Below are 24538 nucleotides of genomic sequence, written 5' to 3' on the forward strand. Positions count from 1 at the left end.
AGGCTGTGTGACACACAGCCTCCACGGTCGCAGATAATTGTCTGTTGTCAAAACATGACCAGCATACACAGGGCCCCTCCGCTCACATGCACGGCGCTTTAGCCTACGGCACTTTCCGAAAAGCTCTTGGTGGGGTCCTTATTTTAAGCGTTGGTTCAAAATTAAAACAAAAGTGATATTGGTTTCAATTGTTATTGTTTTGTTTGCATTGACGAATGAAAGATGATCTACATCACAAATTACTTGTTTTCTACTCAAATTAACATAAAGGTACTGCTACACCCCAAGTTTATAATATGTCTTTGATATAGTCTTATTCTTGTAAAACTTGTGTCTCATACGCCAACTACTTCAGCATGAGTAAGGATCGGAAAAAAGTTCCTACACGATTGGAAAAATGCTAGTTTTGCTCAAATCAAATTCTGATATTTTTTGTAAACTGAAGTTGCCTAATTACAGAATGTAATTCTGAGTATCTATGTGTGCTATATCCCTTTTTCCCTTTTAACAGACATATTACAATGATTTTTAAAAAAAATTCTTGCAAACTAACATGCTAACGATTAGCCATGTTAAAACTGAATTCCATTTACTTTTATTTGATAAGATTAGCTCATTTTGGACACCAAATGGATTACTAGAATATCATCTTGGAAATTTTATATCCAGCGCCTCAACTACCATGCTAGCTGCTAGCTTGCTTTTAGTACTAGCCATGCTAAAACTGAATCTAGCTAACTTCAGAGAAACAAGTTTGTAATACACACCTATCTTCTTTCTTGATATTTTATTTCTAATAATACCGAAGGCTTAACGCAAACACTCAAAGAATTTTTTCCTGCCAACATTTATTAGCAACTAGGGTTGCCACCCATCCCGTAAAATACAGAATTGTCCCATGTGAGGGATTTGCCCCCTCCCTAACAGGTGCTGTTTTTGTGTTTTATAAATTCTAATTTATTTGTGTAAATGTATTATTTTGGGAAGTACTTTGATCTATTTACTTGTTTTAATCCTCTTCTCTCTTTGAGGTCACCTGGTCATGTGTTGCCATGGAAGCGCGCCCATGAGCAGTGCTGACAAGGACCTGGTGATACCAATCAGCCTCATTGGGAAAATCCATTTTCTGAGAGGGAGGAGAGATGTATTTTGAATTTTGTTTGGGCCCAGATAGTTTTTGTTTGAGTTAATTGTAACTGTAGACATTGTTTAGGAATAGTTTAGTGCAAATGTTTGTTTGTTTCTGTCTGAAAATGTGAATGTCTCCACCCCTCCAATTAGTCCTGGTGGGAGCCAATCATTTAAGAGCCAGGTGGTTCAGGTGAAAGGGAGATTCTCGCTCTTCTTATTTGTGACCTGATATGCCACGCTGTATACTGAACTGAACTAAAGAAAAAAGAAAAGTATTGAGTACTCTACAACTGCTGGCTCCGGTCTGTTTTTCTCTTGGGTCGCAAACTTACACTTATTATATATAAATTACTTATAAATGTTGCGTCCCGTATTGAACTGATACGGGACGCGATTTGTTCCGTATTTCTAAAAATGTCCGATAGACATGCCTATCACACACATATCAACACTAAGTGTAACAATAATGACCAAAATAAAACACAGAAAATATTAAGGTCAGCTAAATTGTCATGGCAGGAGATAAAGAACCCTCCTCCCCCCCAACTCCCTGGAACACTACGGTCCGACGCTGTTGTCATGGTTGCCTAGAGGCAACCATGACAACACTACGCAGCTGCGGTGGGTTGTTATCAACCCGCGTCTTTTAACCCTGGTGCGTGCAAGGACTGAGGCAAACATAGAGGACTGTGGCAAATGGTACAAGTTTTACAGGTGTGGGGTCAGTTGGACCCCATTTGTAAACACAAGGGTTAAAATGTCCTCGACCCGATACTCCACCGTCCTTAGAAGTAAGAACTCTGACAAAAATACAGACCTGAGTGAAGAGACGCACTTTCCAGGCTGAACAATGTCTGATTCCAGGCTAAATGGGCAATTACTTAAAAATTGTGTCCATCCTGGTGGACTCAATATGTGATTGATATCAGACAGAATGGATCAGGAGAGGTGCAGACCCGTTTCTGCCTCATCACTACCTGTTCTATGCCTTTTACAGGAAAATCACCATCTTTTACACTGTCATCAGTCCTAACACATGCTACAATCTTTAATATGTTTTCTGGAGATGTTGGCATCAGGGCTGTGGGCCCAAGCCTCCATATGGACTAAGCAAAATTTTATTTTGGGGCTCTCTATATGCTGTTATCACCCATCCCGTAAAATACAGAATAGTCCTGTATTTGGGACGCGATTTGGACGTATTTCTATAAATGTCCAATAGACACGCCTATCACACACATATAAACACTAAGTGTAACAATAATGACCAAAATAAAACACAGGAAATATTAAGGTCAGTTAAATTGCCGTGTCAGGAGATAATTAAATAAATTATACTTAATAAATGTCTTTTTTTGATATTGAGTGGTAGATATTTTTAACCTTCACAATTTTACTTTAACAATTGCCAGTAATAAAAAATTAGAATTCTGCACTTTTAACTGCTGTATGGAGACAGGATCACATTTTCCATTTGTATCGGCTAGATCAGGATCTGCAAACTGAATCTGGAGACACAAGTGGCTCTTTGGCTCAGAATATTAAATGACAAAATATATTGCTCTGTTTTTTGTTTTTTTTTTGTTTATTTCATTCTTTTTTTAAGTGCTCCCCACAAAAAAAAACAAAAAAAAACACTGACTACACTGGCTCTCATGGTACATTTGGTCTAGAACCAGCCTCCAAACCTAACTCCTTATTTGCATAAATATTTTGGTAATACTATTTTTAATACCAGAATGTTCACTTAACTTTTATATTTTGGGTTGTCTGAGGACACATTTGAATATTAAATCAGGTGTTATGATCAGTTATTCAGTACTTGAGTAGATTTTTACCAAATACATTTTACACCTACTTCATTAAAGCTCAAGTAAATCTACTCAAGTATAAACGTGTTAAAGGTATGCTACTCTGATTGGAGTACAATTTTGGTGGGCGTCCCATATTTTTATTTCTGAAAGGTGGCAACGCTATTAGCAACAGTCTTAAAATGTTTGTTTTATTTTTATCTATAGAATCTACCTAATTTTGGAAAAAATAGCTTATATTATACCAGTACTTCGTAATGTTTTAATTCAACTCAGGTGTGAATTGAACTCAAATGAGCTAACAACAAACCAGTTACTATCCAATTTCTATACTCTTTGTTTTTTAAATTTGTGAGGCAAATGATATATTTTGTAGAACTGTAGCTACCTATCATTAGCATCGACCACCCGGAATACTAACACTAGTTTCCAGTATGTAGTTACATCCCAACGTAAAATAGGATGACTGCACATATAGACAGGAAAAAGTAGGCTAACAGTTAGCCTACTTAGCCTACTGCGGGGTTAGCCGCTAACCCCGCAGTAGGCTACATGAAACATTGCTCAAAACTTACATAGATCCAATGAATATAATTTATGTCAATGTTTCTCCTGTAACCTGACTTGTTGCTTTATTGTAGCCAGGTTTGGTAAAATTGTGTATACATTTTGCTAATTTGTTATTTTTTTCTTAACTTCTTTTGATAGGATTAGTGGTGCTTTTTACAGTTGCAAAAGCTTTGGAGACGATCTGAGTTGTACGTGTTTTTTTTCTTCAGGCATATAAACGATTGTTCTCTTTGCCTGGCAGCCTAGTCAAAGCAAACAACAAATAAAAGTGCTTATCTCCAATGTTCATTGGGAAGAAGTGGGGGTACATCTTGAACAGGTCAGCAGACCATCTCAGGTTAACAAATAGACAAAGAATGCACAAACATGCATGTAATCACTCATATCTAAAGGGTGATTTAGAGGGAGTCCAATTACAGACATATTTTTGAACTGTGGGAGGAAGCCGGAGTGCTCTGAAAGAACATGCAAAACTCATGCAGACAGATCCCTGCAAGGCAACAGTGCTGCATACTGCAAACCCATCCAATAAACCTGCTTCATTTTATTAAAAAGTACATGCTTTCTTTTCTATCATCAAACAGAAAAGAAAGCAAAACACTGAGATAAGTGTTATTACATCTTGTCAGAACTATGCAAGTCTTTACAAAATGTGTGTTTTTAATTACGTTGGGATTATTAATGCAAATTAGCCACTTAGCAAACCTCAGCAAATTTCAAAGGTCAGTGGGGGATTTACATAGAATTAAAACGAACCGTCCCCTTTTGACGAGAGGAAAACAAACACCGGCTGAGTCGGAAATATTCAAAAGCTCCGACGGGGCCTAACCAGCTCGTCGTCCGAGATGAATCCATTTCGACTGCGTTTGAGTGCAAGTGTGATCGGTAAAGAGCCTCTATCATGCTGGAGGTGGACAATATTGATTTCTTTGCCCCAGTATATCAGCAAAACTGATATATTGGCCGTCTCTGAATGCGAGCGCACAAACCAATTCGCAGCCTTCCATCACCGAGCATCACAAGAGCATCCTGACTGATTGCCGCGGCCCATGCATGTCCGCTCGACCGAAACGCACACATAAACACACTCTCGGCAGCCCCACTCTTCACCCTCAAGGTCAAGATGTGTTGGGGAGTGCAGCCCGCTCGCCGACGGCCTGATGGCTCTGACACGCCGCGACCCCTTGTGCACACATGTTGATCTGTCCCCCAGACGCTGGGCTGACAGGCCAGTTTTGCAACTAAACCATCAATGCATTTCAATGAGAGGATCTCGCAATGATGCTTTGTGAGGACGGATAGAAGGCAGATGATGAGGGGCCAGGCATCTTCGGGCCAGACAAAGTCTCCGCCGCATGCTGTTTGTAATCCAAAACCGGCCCAATGATTATCCGCCCCCCGCCACCCCCCTCCCCCACCACCCCACAAGCGCTGACTCAATTCTGATTTATGATTCGAATGAACATTGATTTTCCAGGACGGCCCACCCCCTTCTCCCTCTCTTTCCTTCCATTTCTCCTTTTAACAAAGGAGTGAATGATGTATGTGTATTGATTTTCAATCAATTATTTTTATTCTCATTTTATTTAAGCTTGGACAAATTTTCAGTGGCCCCGGCGGAGAGCAATGCATCTCTATCAATATCCCTGTACCTCATTACTAACTGGCCTTCTGTTAGTAAGCAGGCAAATAATTAATTCATTTCGGAGGCAGCCATGTTTGCTTAAACATCGTGGCCACATAAAGCCTCCCCCTTTGACATTGAAGTAAACTGAATGTAAATAAAATCTATGTTTGTTTTCTGTAACCGTCCCTGTTGTTTTAACGGAAGTACCTTTAGTTAATTTCATAAAATTAACAAAAAAATAAATAAATCATGCGTCATGTTCTCAGTTGCATTATGGGAAATAAAGGATTGGGTGACTTTCGGGGTTTGACTCTGCACTACATGCTAAGTAAGATTTGTTTTTTACATTATTCGTCTCAAATGTTACATTAATTTAATGTTACTAGTTCCATAACAGACTTTAACTTAAAGTAAAGGCTGTTATTTAATAGTACAACAGCCAACGATAACTTAAAAATGAATTTACATCGTCATGTAATCTTGCCATGAAGACATTTGACACAACAAAATGAAGCTAAAGTTTGTTATAGTTAGCTTAGCTAACGCTTGCTAACAATGTTAGCAAAAAGTTTCAGGTGGTAAAACATTACTTTTTGTGTCCTGACTGGAGCAGAGGGAAATTTACTTAGGTTTTTAAAGAATAATTTTAGTACCATAGTCAAACATTAACATTTTCAGAATCATTTGCTCAACATTTATCTTTATATTTAAGCCGGTTACATGTTTGAGCACAATGTGGGGGTTTTATATGATAGAATGAAAATAGCTACAACTTTCCATCACAGCATTAAAGTCTGTTTAATAAAACAGACTTTGAAAGAGAGTGCCAGAGTGGTCTCCCGTCCACTCCTGTTACTGAGCACTGCTGTTCAGCTGGCTGAAACAAGCCTTCTACGCATTTCTCTCACTCACAAGAATGACAAATCAGCTCTGGGAAAAACATACAGTCATGGCGTGGAAAAGCTAGAAGAAACTCCATCTTACTTCTGATAAAGATACTGGTATTTTAATACTACAACTTTAATACTACAACTCTCAAGCCAAGAGCAAAACGCTACTGAATTAGTGGATTTATGTTTTGCATATTTTATTTGTTCTTCTGTATCGTCTGTTTTAAGGACGAGCGTGTGTGCAGCGTGCTCCTCTCAGGTCGTCTGAAAGCTCTTCAGGTTGCGTTCCAAGGACCAGAACAACGAGTAGCAGCTTTTAGTTTCTGAAACTAAACACCAGATGAGCAGAAGCTGTTGGCTTCTTCAAGTCATGACTGCAGAAAACATTCCCTTTTCCTGCAGCTTATCCATAAAGATGAACGATGTCGTCATGCTTGAGGTTTTTATTTGCTAAAGTGTATCATTTCAGTGCTTCTTTCTTTTTATATAATGCATTTTGTAGTCTTTTTTACAGATTTTGGTGTTTTTGATGTATCTTATCTTTCTTCTTTTGTTCCCTTGTAAAGCATTTCGTCTAAGCCTGCTTGGATGGCGATACGCAAAAGATTTTCCCTCAGAAAGCTAACACCAGAATTTAATCAAAAAGGTTGTTCAACGAACGAGTAAGTTTAGCATTTCACAGCTTTGTTGCTTTTCATGTTTTCCCCTCAAACAGATTTGCTTGTTTTGCAGTTGAATTCAAATGTGGAAAAAATAAATAAATAAATAAATAAATAAAAGTTGGGAACGGATTTATCATTACAAAATCCTTGTCTTTTCAAAGGGATGTGTAGGCTTTTATCTCCACGGTGCCTGCTTTAGTTTAAGCCAGACATTGCACATACCTCTTTTACCGTTTTTAAATAATTAATTAGTTCGCATCATTTTTCCAAACATTAACGTGTCTAAGACAAGGAAGCATTCTCATCTAAAGCCAATGTTAAACACACACACACACACACACGCACACACACACACACTCAAAGTGTTTCCTTGCTAGCCAGAAAACTCCCCCCCCTTTTTTTTTTTTAGAGCAAGTCACTGATTGGCTTGACAGTGATGCATTCAAATGGGTCATCCTGTAATTGTTCTTTCCTGTGGCTACTGGCCGAGCTGGAATTACATAACGATGATGAAGCTGGGGGACCTGGCCTTCCAAGATAAAAGCTGCCATGCTGGTCTGCGCACATTCTCTAGATGCTTCTTCTGAGAGGTCTTCTGAAGGAAGTGATTATTGTGGAGCTGCCCGCTAATGCTCCGCCGGGACTGGACCAGTCAGTCTGTTATTCATCAAAACCCATATTGTGTAAGCCCTGGCAAGCTCTGGAACAGGATGAACAATGTGTGGGCATGTTGTTGTGTGATGACATTTCAACATAGCGACGAAAGACATTTGAACCGCTCTTCTATGTGGATGTTTTACACCCACTGGGTCCAGGATGGACATAATGGACGGGGGCTCCATCTGTAACATAAAAACCTCCCTCCTCCCCAAAAAAACTAGCGCAAGAATTTCTTTCCAGGGCTGCTCCGGGCTTCAAAAGACATCCCATTGCCATATGATCAAATCAGATGCTAAGGGTGACCAATATGACCTTGCAACTGGGAGCAGCACAAAGGCCGCTCAGTTGTCTGCTCAGCCAGGCAACAGCAAAACACACTGCCACTCAGAAAGACAATGAAGCGCCTGTGTCGAAGCGTTGTTTATCTCATGAGCGAATGGCGTGCCAGGCTGCGGAGCGGCTCTGCGCCTATGAAATAGCTGCCGGAAGAGAGATGCTGCCATGGCACACACACACACACACACACACACACACGCATACACGCACACGCATACATGAGAGGAAATGATAAGAATGAGACAGGGTGACGTAGGGACCAAAGAGAAATGTGTGTTCGGAATGCTACAGGAATGAAACGTCACGCGCGGGAGAATGCGTCGGCGTGGTTGCCGAACAGCAAAGGAATTCTGGGTGTTGCAAACAAACTACGATTTAAAAATGTTCCCGGTTTTGCTTTGATGAACATCAGAGATGTGAGTCGTGTTCAAACAGTCTTTGTGTTTACTTGTTTTATTCAGTCTTTTATAGCATTTAAATAAGCACTGTACTTGTATTTCTTTTTTTTTTTTTTTTTGGCTTTGTTGAATCATATTGTTATGTCAGCCCGGATCTATTTAAAACTAAAAAGTTAAATGCAGTGACTGTTTTGAGGAGTGAAAACGATAACAGAGAATTTTCCACCACAAGGTCTGTTATCATGTTCACAGCCTCAAATAATAAAAGCATTATTCAATATTCTTGGAATTTGTGATAAATATGTAAAATAGACCAACATCTATACAGCAGAGCTGACTGACACAACTGGGTAAAGTTAGCAATGGACGGTCTTACATTTAACTGACATCAAGTATTTGACTGGTCTAGGTTTGACGCTACTGTACCGGAGGAATGATGCATCAAAATTTTGGGAGAAACGTTTAGTAACATTTATGAGAAAAGTGAAAATCTTCCTTTTTGTTTCCTGAATGGTACAAAAGCAAGATAAGCTTTACTTACACAAAGTTTTAGTGCCATAAGGTCTCACTGAACCTTGAAGGCTTACCAAAGTTTTCTCCGGCTGTTTAAAGTGCAACGCTGCCTCTAAGACCACTAAATGTGACTAATTCAGCTGCTAGCATGATCTTATTAAGGTAAAGCTGCTCTGACACTACAGTTGGCAGCTATGAGTGTCGTAGCTGACTGTAGATTTTACTGACCAATCAGATTGTTCCGATAATTAACCCAATGTGGCATACACATCCATCCATCCATTTTCTTCACACCCTAGTCTCTTAGTGAGGTCGGGAGGGTTGCTGGTGCCCATCTCCAGCTAACGTTCCGGGCGAGAGGTGGGGTCACCCTGGACAGGTCGCCGGTCTGTCGCAGGGCAACACAGAGACACACAGGACACACAATCATGCACACACACACACCTAGGGACAATGTAAACAGACCAATTAACCTGACAGTCATGTTTTTGGACTGTGGGAGGAAACCGGAGTACTCAGAGAAAAACATTATTTAGAGTAAAGCAATCTTGCATGCCAATATACCGATGTAAGGTCATGAAAGTTTGCTGTTGTGATAAATTCTGACAAAAACTACTGGCTACTCACATAAAAGTAGTTAAAGGTATTTCTTTAACTAGTTTGAGTCAATTAGGACCTGTCAGGATTTTTCCCAGTTTACCATAAGCCTGGCGGGCCACCAGGCTTTACTTCTTCCCTTCCCACCAGGCTAATTGTCATTTGTTTGCTTTAGATAAGGTTTTTAAACACCGGTCATAGTGACAATAAAGGCAGATTAAGCTAGGTTTATGGCTGACACATTTGAACAACTGTGTGGACCTCGCACAATATTATTTCTAAATGATGATGCCTACTTATACACCACAGAATATTTGTAACTTTTGACATTTTTCAACACAAAAACACAGTGAATTGCCCAGGTGCCACCAGGCTTAACAGGTTTTCTGGAGGAAACCCTGCCTGTGTTTGCTAACTGTTAATGGAAGCTAAAACAGTTACATTATGAGCAATAAGTACCCAAATATGCTAATGTACAAAGTTGTAGTAACACTATCAATAAGTCAAAACATGTCACATTTTCATTTAAAATTGTTGAATATTGCATGCTTTGAGAATCTCATTAAAAAACAACTACACATTTGACTATTGTGAGTAAACATAAAGTTGTATAAATGCATCTCTGCACAATTCATAAAACCTCTAACATGTAGTGCAACAAAAAGCCAGCGAACTAGTTTTTATGAATTTGTTGAAACTATACAGCTATAGTTTCAACTACTCCTTATTTTTGTCTATAACAATCTTAGAAATTACTCCGAGTTAATTTATACAGATTTTTTTCCCACCCAATGTATCATCACATCTAAACCGGGGTAAAACAAACTCCTTAACTTTCAGGAACGGCTCTTGAATATTAATTCTTCATTTTTGCTCTTTCAAATGCAAATTAGGTTATTAAAAGAACTTTTTTTTTTTTTTCAACCAATACAGTCAAACTTCTGCTATTAGGGACAGTGCACATTTTGATATTTTCAGTATTGCGGGTGAAAAAATCAAAAAGCAGAAGTTTGCTTTAAAGGTGATGAAGTCAGTCATAGAGAAAGAGAACAAATGTTTCCTCTTAGCTCATGAGTGTGTTCTGATAACATAATAATAGCCTGTCAACTCTTAGTCACCGAGTCTTTTCTGAGGTTGGTGTCAACACATTCTCCTCACCACAGCTACAACTCGAACTCAGCCCTTCTCAGCAGCGCTGTTGCAACTGTTACTCGTGTCAAAGTTGCAGTTATGTTTTCCACATCAGGCTATTTCGGCTCACATACGCTGTCTGTGGCGAAACTCGCAGCCGACAGTCAAGACTACGGGGAAAGAGAGCTCATCACTGGCTTATATACACGCCAAAAATAACCGACCAATCAGCCACGAGCAAAAGACAATCAAGTCAGCCAATCAGGGCGGCGAGAGAACCGAACTGTGCCGTAGAAGCGCGCCGATTGGACAGCTGTGATGTCATTCGCCGTCGCGTACGTTGCTCGAAGCTGATTGGACATTCGCGACAGCCACCAGGAGGGGAGGAGGCTGGGGTCCAGGTTTGAATAGGGGAAGTTTGCAGAGCGCAGTTGTCCGGCAGCCAGTCTAGTGTGCTGTTTGCAAATATCCTGAGCTGAGCGCTGCGAAGGGAGAGGGGAGAAGGAAGTGGAGCACTGACGGACGGACTGCTGCTACAAACAAACCTTCGTTTGCATCGCAGAGGGGATCGTTCTTTATTCCTTTCACAGACATTTTTATTTAAAACGCGGGTGTTTAGATTGTTTTTTTTTTAATTATTATTATTATTATTTTCCCACCCCCTCCAGACAATTAAGTTCGGGGAAGAAAAATGGATGTTTTACCGATGTGTAGTATTTTTCAAGAACTTCAAATAGTTCACGACACGGGCTATTTCTCAGCCTTACCATCTCTGGAGGAGTACTGGCAGCAGGTGAATATAACTTCTTTTTTTTTTTTTATCTACTCAGCTGGTTGAGCTAAGCGGAACTGAGCAGATTTCACGCGCCTGTCAGATCAAACACCGCCGACTTGAGCGGCATTAGAAGTTTTCTGTAAAATCCTTCTGTAACGGTGGTAAACAGAAGGTACCCGCTGCTTGTTTCAGTCTCAGTTTCGCTATGAAGTTGCGTTGGCACGCTGCCGCAGCGGCTCACTTTGACAGTGACAGCTTCACACAGTTTCATCGTTGTTTTGGCCGTGCTGCGTTCAGAATGAATGGAGGAGAGCTTGTCTCATTCGGCAATACGAGCGAGTTTTATTTTTTTTTACCGACGTTGTAAAATATAAAAAGCTTTACTTTTTCTTTTTTCTTTCTTTCTTTTTTTTTTTATCTTGGGAGAGTTACTTTCGCTCCTTTTAAGAGAAAACAGCGGATGATGTTGCAGGAGGAAGTGCAGTTTGAACTCATTCACGAGATGACAGATAATTCGGCGAAACCCCCACGCGCTGCGTTGCGACAGTGTTTTCCTGCTCGTGGCGCTCACCTGCGTTCACCCGGAGATTTTGAATGGACTCCTCAACGTGACGCGGTGAAATGTCAATTCCTTCGCGCATGAGTAGAGGCAGCAGAGGGACCCGGCCTGGAGGATGTTTGGTGAAGGCTTGCAGGGGCGCTTCCAGAAAGTTTTCGATTACTCCTGCTGGGGGTGGAGGGGGGTTGGGGGGTGGGGGAGCTGTTATGGGTTAACTTGGGGTGGGAAAAACAAAACCAAAAGCAGAAAAATAATGTGAGGAGTTTTATTATGTTGTCATCGCTGAAAACCTTGACTACATACACTTTATGCCCAAATTGTTACACAGAAACATAGTTATCTGTCTTGTTGCTTATGACAACATAAGCAACAACATTGATGACGTTTACAATTTATATCAGTGACTTTAGACATATTTGTTTTTCTATATATAGATTTGTGTAGACTTGAACAAACTCACTAGTTTAAGGTTGGTGTGCTTGTCAATTCGAGCTTTAAAACTGCATTACTGCATATGGGTGACAGGTGGCACTCTTTTTGTTTACACACCCTGGCTATCATGATCATTTGTTTGTTTTGTTTTAAATCATTTACATTGGCTTGTAAATGATTTAACAGTGGCTTTTTCCAGTCAGCTGAGTGGCAGTGCACAGCAACATGTGGGGTAGGAGCATTGCTATGTTTCTCTGTCATACACACAGGCAGGAAAAGGTCAATTTTAAGGTGTTACTATGGAAAATGTTATTTTTTACGCATAAATACGTCATTTTAGAAAACCAACTTTTAATTGCAAGAGCCAACAGCTTTGCTTTTCATTCATTTTTATTAGTTTATTATTTGATATATAAATGACTGATAATCTCATTTTGTAACCCTAATGCAACTGTTAAGGAGCCTACATCTATTTTTTTTTCTTCATGTATGTGTTATAGTCCTTGGAGAAAACCAGTTGGATGGGGGAAAAACAAGGAATCTGTCAAAATTGAAATTGGCAGGTCAGCCCAGGTGAAGCCTGATCGGTGCTCTTCCACATGCAAATGAATAAGTGAATGAATAAAACATGCATAAGCTCTAAATTTAAATCCATTTTAATAAAAAAAATTAGATGCAAGCTATGTGACTGTGAGGAAGCAGTGAGATGACTGTCAGATTTAAGGTGGGTGCACGTGGAGCCAGATGGGGGAAATCTTTTATTCCAGCCCCGTCTGACGAACACCTCCGACTTTAATGGCCTCTCCATATACGTCTTAAGTAAACTGGGAGCTGCGGTGTCTGCGTCTTACTGGACTTGCTGGTTGCTGAGGGGAGGATGTGATAGCATGTCAACAGAGGAAAAGCAACTGAACGGGCCTCTGAGGCCGCAGGGGGAAGTTGAGCGTCTTCCTTTTAAGGACTCTAAAGTTTGCTCAGTGAGTCATCAGCGCTGAAATGACGGTGCACGTTTGCAGCTGGAGACTTCCACTGGTTCCCTCCGGCGAAGGGTCACGTTGTGTTGGAGCTGAAGACGTGGAGCGAGTGTGAAAATGTGATGTTTTCCCAATGAATCATTCAGGTCTGCAGAGATGATATTTAAACACATACTCACCCCAGCCAGGAGCAGAGTATCCCGTCGGTGCCTTCAAATTGTTGAGACAGACCCACACACAAACCAAATCCAGGATTTTTTTTTTTTTTTTCTGCTTAAATTCCTGAAGCTGATCCCTAAAAGTGCAGGAGTAGCTGTGATTTCCTGGTTTGCACGTCCTGTTGTAAGCGAACATTACGCTGCCAAAAAAGCGTGTTGGGGATGTGCGCATGCATGATTTAAGAGGATTTCCCTCACAGAAGTGTTTTGCTGCTTCTCTTCAGGAAAAGCTGTTGCAATAATTTTGCTTCTTTTCCCCTTTTTATTCCCCCCTTTGTATTCTGGCAGACTTGCTTGGAGTTGGAGCGCTACCTACAGAGCGAGCCGTACGTCTCCACGTCCGAGCTGAAGTTCGGCGGCCAGGAGGACCTCTGGAGCAAGCTGATCCTGGCCTGCGGGGACAAGGCCAAGGCCGACCCGAACCTGGCCCTGGCGCCGGCCCACGACGAGGACAATCAGGACGGCCAGATCTTGGACAGCAACAGCGTCAACTCTGACGCCAGCAGCGAGGCTTCGGACAGTTTCGAGGAGCTCTCCCCCACGCACAGCTTTACCTCCAACCCGTTGGGGTCGGCGTTGGTTGGCTCCGGACCTTTTAGCCCCTCCGTCATCAGCACGCCGCCGTCCTCGCCGGAGGCCGCCGTGGGCACAGCCGCCGCCGTCAACGGCTGGGTGGCGACGCACGCTGGGCTGAACCTGCCCGTCAAAATCAGGACCGGCGGTGGTGGCGTGGGAGTAGGAGGCGCGGCGGTGGCGAAGGCCGCAGAAAAGACTGGACTCCCCTGCGGGGACGCGTCCCCGGACGCCCGGAGGCGGGTACACAGGTGTCACTTCAACGGCTGTCGCAAGGTTTACACAAAAAGCTCACATCTGAAGGCACACCAGCGCACTCACACAGGTGAGTTTCAGTGGAAGGGGAGGGGATGGGGATGTCATGTGATCTGTGTGTAAACAGAGCAGGAGGGGCTGCTCCATTCAAGGAAAACCACTTTGTCTCTACAGTCAATCCATGATTTTTTTTTTTTTTTTGTGATGACTGATTTTTGCTGCAGTTTTTTAAAAGATTGAAACCAAAGTTGCAAAGCTTTATTTTTGCATAGTCTATTAATGACATTGCTGCACATTACCTTCCCACAAACGGAAGGTAATACCGAGGAAGGTAGTACGTAAAGTTCAAATAACATTTTCAAGTACCTTCTTTAAATAACATCCTTAATACCAATTCATTTGTGGTAAGGATCCGCGGAGGGGTCAAAGTGCAAAAAGAAGAAAGTGATTTTTGGAAAATGAATCAATAAGCTAACGTTACCTGTTAGCATCACACGCTTTCATTGTGCAGGTACGGCCTTTGACATTGACATTGAGAAACAGGAAATTAAGTTGGGAAGTGTTCCGAGGGGATTGGTCAAAATTCAACCAAGTTGCAGTGATTGGTAAGAAAAAAAGTAAATGATTGGGTCGGGTTTGTGGAAAAGTCGCAATGAAATTCTCAATCCCGCGCAAAAATTTGTGAATGACGAGTGACTGTTGATCAACGGCTGCGATCGCAGCTTCCTGCAGGGTCAGTCTGTGTAGTTGAAAACCAAGGGAAAAGGGGGGAGAAAAAAAAATCACCACCAGTGACTCGTGGAAGTGCTGCTAATTCAGTCTTCCACCTTAATGGCATTGTCCAGCCATTGTGTAATGTAATTAAAGGCCCACGTTGCACCATGTCCTCAGCTGGAGCACTGCGAGCATTAGCTCTGCATGGCTGGATACCTAAACTGTGACCTAATCTATGTGGAATGTGACTGACGGAGCCAGTGAGCGAACGAATGGGTGGGAGAGAGAGAGAGAGAGGAAGGTTGGGGGGCCGGGTGGGGAGTGCCTGCACATGGGAGATGAAAGGACTTCCAAACAGATTGGGTTTCGCCATGGGAAAGAGCTGAGTGGGCGGGAGCGAAGGGGGCCACTGGGTTCCGAATGGTTATTTAAATGTCTTTTATTTTTATTTAGTAGCGTGAAATTGCTTGTGTTGTTTCAGTTTACTCGTTTATTTCTGTCCCCACTCGTCCTCCCCCCTCCCTCCCACGATGTACCAGTCTGCATTCTCGGCGTGCTGCAGGTCGCATCAGAATCCGAACCCGAGCCAACAGGCTCCGTAGGAATTTCAGTCTCCAGCGGATTGTGGGCGCTTTTTTTTTTTGTTTTTTTTTTGTTGCGTCATCGCTCTCTCTCTCGCGCACGGTTGATTTGAGTGCAATTTAAATCGCTAAAAGTGTAAGTGTCCCTTTAACGTCGCCGTGTGTCTGCTCCGCAGGTGAGAAACCGTACAGGTGTTCGTGGGAGGGCTGCGAGTGGCGCTTTGCACGGAGCGACGAGCTGACCAGACACTTCAGGAAGCACACAGGGGCCAAGCCATTCAAATGCAATCACTGTGACAGGTAAGCCGCTTGTCCTCGCTCTCGTGATAAGGCTGCTGGACTAGTTCCATTGTCAGATTATTTGACTCAATAACCTGGGAAAATGTCATAAGTGAAATAATGTCCCAGTGAACCAAATACTTTTCCATTAACATTAAGGAATTGCAAAACGAGCTCCTATGTCTTGCTGGAAAGATACTTGTAAGTTAAGTTTGTCTTATTTCAAAAGTACCAATACATTTACACTAGTAAACAGGCAAAAATGCTTTGTAAGATTTGTTTTAGCAGTGTTCTCACAATAAAAACCACAAACCTAAGTATGTGGTTGTATTTCATGTGACAGACAAACAAAAGTGAGTTATTGTGATGTGAAATGGGGGGGAAAGAAATATTGCTTTTCCACATAAATATCTCAAAAGTTTTGCATGTGTATTCATGCCCTCTGCTCTAATTACCTTCAGAAGTCTTCTGCTTCATGAATGTTTCGTGAAGGCCTCAGAGGTTTTCTTTTAGAGAACACTGGTGAGAAAAAATCATGAAGAATCCAGAAGCAGCCAAGAGTTCACACCACTAATGCTGCACAGAGGCATAACAAGGTGCTCTGGTCAGATCAGAGCACATTTTAAAGTTTTGGCCTACATGTGCAAAACTATGTGTAGTCGAAAAGAAGCTCTGCACATTACAGTATCGTGCTGTGGTCTAGTCAAAGTCTAGTTCAGAGACAAATTAGAAAGTGTGTGTGAAGGCTTTGAAACGACTGTGAACTCAGTGAAACGTGGTGGTGGTGGCATCATCCTGTGGGAATGTGAAAGATTGAACCAGATGTCATTAACAAAGACTATACTACTATGTAGATCTAGACTGTATGAAACTGATAAACGGACCTGAAATGTTGCAGTGTGACAAAATGTGAAGCAGGGCTGAAACGATTAATCGTGATTAATCAATTATTGAATAGATAATTTGATGAAGGAACAACACAGTCAGAGCATTTTAGCACAGGTTTAGCTTCAATTTTTGAAGTCAAAACTTTAAAATTTTGTAGAAGAAAAAACACAGTGGCTTTTTGCTATCCAGTTTTTAATTAGTTCATCTGAAAATGAATCGACAGATCAGCCTTACAATGCATTGATGTCAAGTCCAGCAGAGAGGGTCGAGCTTTTCATGTTTTTGTTTTGTTTTTGGTTTTTTGGGCTGCAGATGCATCCTTTGCTACAAATGATGAAGTGTACACTGAAGGAATGCTATGTTAATAGTAAAGAAAATGCTTAGTCCTTATTTAAAAACAGAATTGACTCATATATTACATTTTTCATCTGATTCATCGTCAGCATAATCGATTAATCATCCATTGCAGCCCTACTCTTGACCTTTTTAAATCGTTTCCTTGGTTACTGACTGACCTCCTTTTCTTTCTCTCTGTCCTCAGATGTTTCTCCAGGTCCGACCACCTGGCCCTTCACATGAAGAGGCATGTCTAATGCAGGGCCAGCGTCGTCTGGGCAACGCACCGAAGGGGAAATCCTCTTAAATTTTCTCTCTCAAACTTTTTGTTTTTCTCTTTTTTTTTTTTCTTTTTTTTTTTTTTTTTTGGTGGAGAGAGGGAAGAAAATTAAATCCAAACGCACGCCATCTCCCGACTGATCTCTTGGTTGAACTGTCCCAGAGAGCAGAGCGGCGAGGGCGACAGGGGCGGGAGGAGGAGGCGTGTCCCAGCCAAAGCATGCCGTTTTGCACCGTACCGAAATAACCCAGTGCCTCCGGGACCTCACTTTGTTTGTTCTTTTTTTTTTTTTTTTTTTTTTTCGAGACGGGCGCTCTGATGGTTTTCTGTTGCAACAAGACGACGAAATCGTGGACGCGAGTGGGAAGGAAATGCTTTCCATCGAGGACTTAAAGAAAAGACGGTGGGGGCGGGGAGAAAAAAACAAACAGAAAATGCTTACAAAAAAAAAAAAAAAAAAGGCGAGTGAATGAATCGTACGTATGGTGCATGATGTTTTGGGGGGGGGGGGAAACGCCTCCCCGGACAGCAGATACACTGGTACTTTACAAACCTGTCTGAGGTTAGCATGTCTGCACTGTGAATGTCTGAGATTGGCTGACCGGCCCAGGATGAGGATTAAAGAGGAGACGGATTGGTGCGGGGCTGGTACCAATGTTGCTGTGGACTGAATGAGTTTCTGTGGCGGAGGCGGGCTGGGGGTGCGGGGGGTAGGGGGGAGACATTCCTGCTGTTTCCCCAGGTGGCAGCGTGAGGATGAGGCCAGGTCACGCCTGCCTCGGCTGTCTGACTCCCAGACTCTGAAGATGAGGGGATGGAAAGGGAGGGGAGCTTCGGATCGGCTTTGGGTCCGACCGGAAAAATAGACATGAAGCCTTCTGGTCTGTGCCTCCACCCCCTCTTCCCTGAATGACAGAAGCCTTGTTTTGGTGGTTTTTCTTTTTTCTTTTTACTTTTTTTATTTTATTTTATTTTTTTTTGGTGCAGCTACTAAATGTGCAATGTGTTATGTAGCCTGATTTCTTAATTTTTCTACAAGCTACAAAACCCATTTGTAGTACCGACTGTATGAGCTGTGTGCTTAGAGGTAATAACACAACTATACTATTAACTTCAGTATCATAGACAGGTGTTGCATGGTTCTAGGGATTGTTTCCATTTCCAGTTTCCCACTGTAATCAGGACTGCAAATAGTTTCAAGAAAAGTGCAGCTAAAATCGCAAACGGTTAGATGTTACAATATTGTACATAAAGGCCTCGACAATTCCTCCTTTTATTTATTTTTTGTTTGTTTTTAGTGAAGATGCACCGATCTGACTTGACCGGCCCGTGCCGATTTTTTTATTTTTATTTTTTTATCAAACACAAATGAAGGAATAACTTGCCCCCCTTTGTGCACCTAGGTATACGTCTCCCAACATTTACCAGATTTCTATAAATGTACTTTTTTAATCATTGTTAAACAAAAAATAGGATCAAGTACCTCCTATTAGCTGAAAAAATTTGGGACTTTTCATTTTGATGCACTTAACGTAAGAAAAAAAAAATTCTCAGTATGTTATCATCCAGATCAGGGGGAGAAAAATCGGCCTATTCCAACATCTGGCTGGTTGATCGGTTCATCTCTACTTTCACCCTTTTTTTTTTTTAAAGTTTCCTCTTCATTGTGGTTTTCCATCTGCCTGGAGATTTCACTGCTGCTCATATCCATCTGATGCCTCAGAGACTAATTTCTGCATAGTACTTCTTCTTTTGTTTATGTATGTGTGTGTGTACACTCTCTTTCTTTCTATCTAATAATGCACTGTTGACCTTAATGGTGCCTTATGCAAGTGGCCCCCCATCCGGGGATGTCACGTTTGTTGACTGGGTGATTTATTATTTAAAATATTTTTCATTTTTGTTTTACAAGCTCTATCAAGACTCAATTACAAAACAGTTACAATAGTTACATTTTCCCCATGACTGATTGAGCTGTTGCATTTGTAAGTCTTTCACACAGAGTACCTGTTATCAGTTTGTGTTGGATTTTTTTTAAATTTTTTATATGAGACGGAGCAGCAGATTAGCTGTTGCTTATCACATTTAAGTTAAGTTGTAAATAAGACGATGCCGTACCCTGGGAGCACTTAAATTCGTTTATTAAAGGCGTTGACTACTGTGTAGTATGAACTCGAGTCCATCTCACACAGCACAAAGGTACAAAGTGATTAAGATGTTGAAATGGAAAAAAAATAAAAAAAGACGGCTCGTTTCGAGCGTGTCCCTGAGATTCCGACCGTATGACGGCATCAGACACTCGCAACAAAAATGCGACTTTCTTTTCCGCAGCAAGTGACGAAGCAACCGTTAGTGCTCGGAAACAGCTGGGGGAGGGCTGCCGTTTCTCCAGAAAAGGCTTTCTGAAACTTTAGCTTTAGCGTAGCTTGAACTCGGTTACCCCTCCTCTCCTCTGCCGGTTCTCGCATCGCATCCAAGTGGGACTGAAGGGGGGGGCAGGGGGGGGAGAAAAAAAGATAAAGATTTATTGTAATTAACAGGCTGCAGTCGGACAGGCCTCGCCTTGTACTGCCTCTCGGTAATGAATTGCTAAAGGCTTTGTTGGCATGGAATCTGTCACAGACTGCTGACTGTGTAGGTTGGTTATTGACCTGTCTGGAGCGTGTTGTTTCAGCCAAAGCTGCAACAGTAATACAGAGGGGAAATGAAGGAGGGCGCATGAGGAAATTAGGCAAAAAGAAAAACATTATTAAGGATTGACACTAGAGCAAAAAGATGAAAAAGGAAAAAAAAAAAAAAAATGGAGGTGATTTGACTTAAGTTGATCAGGATGAGGCGATCTGTCCCCAGGTCGGCGACCTCCGATGTCGCAGCGACCGCGGCACGCTCCGGACGTATGGATTTCGGATCGGTCGCAGGAGACGGGGGATGAGTTCAAGCTTGAAACTGCTTGCTGTGGTAGATTTTTGGGGGGGAAAGTTGCTGCAAAGAGCCGCAGCATCTGTGACAGCGGCGAGCCGATATCCTTCCAGCGATAATTGAGTCTTGATTTAGCCTCGTTTATTATTATTTTTTATTTTGCTTGCATTTATTTCGACGACATCATCATCATCACTCTTTCATCCCACTCACCCAGCTGTTCTGTCTCATACAGGAAACACACCATCTCTTACTCTCTCTCTCTCTCCATCACACACACACACACGCACATACACACACACACACACACAGCTCTTTTGTTCTCAACTGAATCTTTGTATAAGAGAAAAAAAAAAAGAAAATGACTTTTGTAAAATTGTTATGTTTATGCTTTATGAAATTTTTATTTGAAATTGTTTTGCAAAATTGTTATATTTCTGTATGAATGTATTTTTTATTGGAATAATAAGAAATTCTTATCTGACTTATTTTTTGGCTGGCTTCCTTTGTCTCATCAGCTGATTCGGCTCACTTGGGTTTTTATTACTGTGAGTGCTTGTTTTGCACGGTCGGAGGGGGAAAATGGCCGCCCTGCATGCTGCTCTGCAGCACTCGGACTAAATTAGACGCCAGGACATATAGAGCCTCGCAAAAAAACAAAGAAAATGTTTCATATCCTTTTCAAACTTTCACATATTTTCAAATCTCGATGTGTTTTATCTGAATTTTATGCAAGAGACCCGCACCAAGTTCACACTTCAATCTGAATGAAACCGATGAACTGGTTTTTTTTTAATCAGTTTATAATCTGCAAAGTGTGGCGTGCATTTGTGTTCAGCCCAGCAGTTCCTGCTGCGCACATCCAGAGTCTGATACTTTCTCCCATTGTCTTCAGCATAGCAGCAAATCAAATCTGAAAGTTTTTAAAGCCTTCACACAGTTTCTCACTTTATCCAGTCAAACATTTAGACTTTGACTGGGCCATAAATCCCAGTCAAAGTCTGGGACCCAGTCGCAGCGATTTATGCTGCGACCTAAATTGCTGCTGTAGGTTTGAGCTTGTTTTGCAGCCTCTGACAGGTTTTCATCTTCCCTGTGCCTGTTTAATGGAAGCATCTTTGCCACTGTGGTGAGTTCAGGGTGCTGTGCCATGCATATTTTCCAACCCACATCGCCTGTTTTGTATCATTTTTAGGTTGCCTCTAAAAAGAACTCCTCTTCCAACTTGTGTGCTGTGTCTCTGTGGCTTGTTGCAAACCAAACATGGACTGTGTTGTGTCTTTCTTCCATAATTTTTCATGAACAGCAGAATTGTACATTGCGGGACTTCCAACGTCTCGTCCCAAATGAAGTGTGGATCTGTACAACAACTTTAGAGTTACTATGAGGGTTTACATGGACGCCCTTTTTCTGGTGTTTCTGCAGTTTAAACAGCGCTCTGCGAGATGTTCAAAGCTTAGGTTGTTGTTTCAAAACCTGCTTCAAACTTTTCCACAAATTCATAGTGGACTTTCCTTTTGATCATTTTGGAAGGAGACGAAATCCGATCAGATTTATTTTTGTGAGATTCCATCTAAAGTTGTTTGACTTAAAAGTAAATCTGTGTCCATTCCACCTTAGGGAAAAAATTCCAGCTAATGTTTTCCCTAAAGACGCCAGAAACCCTAAAACATGCCTTCATGTTTTAGCTGCTACAGTAAAAGTGAGTGGACTAAAACCCAAAGGAGTATCGATCTGACTAAACATTGATTAAAAAGTGTTAACAAGGATGCATGACTCGCATTTTAGATATATATGTGTTAAAAAAAAGGAAGCCAAATCAAATTTCTAACATTTCACTAGTTTGTTGGTCTTACAACTTAAAATTCTCTACAAAATGCATTTAATTTGTGTTTATAATTGTGACGAAATGTGAAACGGTTCGAGGGCTGCTAGTAATTTAGCAAGCGAGTGGAAAATCATTTAATTTCCTTGAATGACTGAACTTTCTTAAATAAAAAAAAGAAAAAACTTTTCTCAGTGCAATATTCTGCCGGAGCAATTTTACAGTAAAAAAAAAAACAAAAAAAGTCTGACTGCTCATTTCTTCAAGTAATCTAGAGCTAATCAAAGCAGCATAAATAATTTATCTCCATCTCTCAGCGCCTGTGGCATTTTAATTCGAGAGCCGCCTTTATACATTTGTTAGCTAATTACTCTACTTGATATGGATAATGACATAAAAACAGCAGTTGATAAACCAAAGAGGCTTCTTTAAGACACAAACTAATATCAGTACAAGGTGGAGGAAAGAAAAAAAAAAAAAAACCTCTCTCCTGCTTGCCGTTGACCTCGAATGGGCAGGTGGCGTATTAGCAGCCCCTGATTTCCAGTAAAAGCCCTGTGGTTTTCTAAACGAAGCTTTTCCCTCCAGTTGGTAATTAAGCCTCCCTGCTTGAGTGTTCAAGAGTTGTTGTTTTTGCCCGGAACACCGCAGCTCCTTGATGTTCTCAAACGGCTGCCTCGCTTAATTTGTCAATATCTCGTCTAATGCATAAGCTGAAGAGAAGCCGCTCGTAAAAAGAAACAAAAAAAACCCCTGTTTGGTTTCAAACTCTTTATCCAGAGCTGGATATCTGTTGATGATTGTAATTGACTTTTTGTCCTTTTTCAGGGCCGGTCCAAGGCTGCATGGGGCCTTGAGAAAAAATAGATTTTTGGGGCCCACTTCCTGTTTTGTCCTCCTCCCACTAACCGCAACAACAAAGATCTTCGTAGAGTCAAGAAGGAGAAGCAGAACTGAATAAGCAGTTATGAAAATCTATAAATTATGTTACAAAAAATTATGCTATATTTGCTAATTAATGCGACTAACAATGTCAACACATTGAAAGTATCGAACTATAAAAATTGATCAATGCGTTTAGCATTAATATTAAAATTATAAAAAGTTTTTAAAATTTAAGTGAATATATTTGCCATTATGAAATTAAATATAAAAAAATGCTCATTTTCAATAAACAAAGGTGATTCAAAATTCAAAGCCCTTTAGTTTTTCAGAAGGAGCTATGAAGATGTGAACTTGAATGTTGTAATAAAACAAATTCACCACTTTCACCACTTTACGGAATGGTGATGTTACAGTTTGTACCATATTCTGACCATTCATGACATTACGACTCCGTCTCATCATATTTACATCTCCTACCCTCCTTCCAACCGTAATCCCAACTTTCTGCCCAACACTAAATCCATCCTTTTTTTCCCCAAGCACTAATTCAAAGCCTCTTTAGCTTTGTAAACATTGTTCTGCAAGAACTTCTAACAGTCTTTGGCTGGGATTTTTGCACTTTCTAAAAGTTTTCATTCCTCTTCCACATTTTCTTTTTTTATTTGTGTTTTCCAGGCTTTTGTTTCATTCTGCTTTCTTCTGCCTGTTTTTTACATTTCTTTCTGACTCCGAAGGCTTCTGCCATTTCGCTTGCCTGACATTTGCAAGGCTCCCCATTGAGCCACAGTCGCCCCAAAAAGCGTCAGTCTTATCGAGGTTCCGCGTCGACATTTTTGAGGCCGATACCTCAAGCCGCCTCTGCTCACCATACAACAGCCTCCTCTCTGAAGTGGCCCGTCTTGGATAAAGTTTCTCATAAATCTGACGCTAAGATTGCATTCTTCCTTTGATGTAGCCAGTACTCCCATTCAGCGTCAGTGTTCCCACATTGATATTGTAACACAGACTCAACCCCAAAGGATAGCTGGGAACGATCCATCATTTTTAGATGTCACTCGTCTCATCTTAAGACGAGGGGGGTCACGGGGGGCCGCGGCGTTCCATGACAATGCGAGGGGCTTGGAAATGCGCTTTTGTCACGAGACGACCTAAAGCGCGCGAGAGCGTCAGCCGAAAGTAATTGCTGTTTGTAGATTTTTTAGCGTTCACTCCGCAACACCGGTTTTACAACCAAGAGTCATTATTTTTCCGAGCCCAAATTGCATGTTTAAAAACCCCAAAGCCTTAGCCACGGGGGGACGCGTCTCTGCAGAGAAACAGCTCGAACTTGATACTTGAAAGAACTGTGCAAAATTCATTAGGGTGGGCTGAGCCATATGTTTCAAAAGCTACGTCCTCCCCAGGGTTATTAAGCATTTCTCCAACTCTTATTCTCAGCTTGGTGAGGCGCCCCCCTTCAAACAAGATGTTTGGTTATATTTGTTCCCTAATTTAATCTTTAAAATCTAAATTTAACTTTTGGTAAACAACTAGTCAGGGGTTTGAGATATCTGTGAAACAAACAAAGGTAAATTGAAGTTGTATGTTTAGGTTGAAGACTAGTTTTGTGTCTGGATGTTCTACAAGAAAAAGTAACATAAAGATGCTTTATAAAAAAAAATCTCCTATTTATCTCAATAATAGAAACTATAACCACTGAAATCTAAATTTTCCCCGTCT

General features: G+C 41.3%; 1 protein-coding gene across 1 annotated transcript; it reads left to right on the forward strand.

The window, feature by feature from the left end:
* Positions 1-10233: 10233 nt before the first annotated feature.
* Positions 10234-20597, forward strand: klf6a (Kruppel like factor 6a). Its single transcript, XM_008438279.3, has 4 exons — positions 10234-11119; positions 13573-14182; positions 15584-15707; positions 17116-20597. Exons 1-4 carry the CDS (start codon positions 11018-11020, stop codon positions 17165-17167), a joined length of 888 nt encoding a protein of 295 aa, XP_008436501.1. The 5' UTR covers positions 10234-11017; the 3' UTR covers positions 17168-20597.
* The last annotated feature ends 3941 nt before the right edge of the window (positions 20598-24538 follow it).

Source organism: Poecilia reticulata, chromosome 20 (genome assembly GCF_904066995.2).
Source record: "Poecilia reticulata chromosome 20, P_reticulata-male-v2, whole genome shotgun sequence".
Lineage (NCBI taxonomy): Eukaryota > Metazoa > Chordata > Actinopteri > Cyprinodontiformes > Poeciliidae > Poecilia > Poecilia reticulata.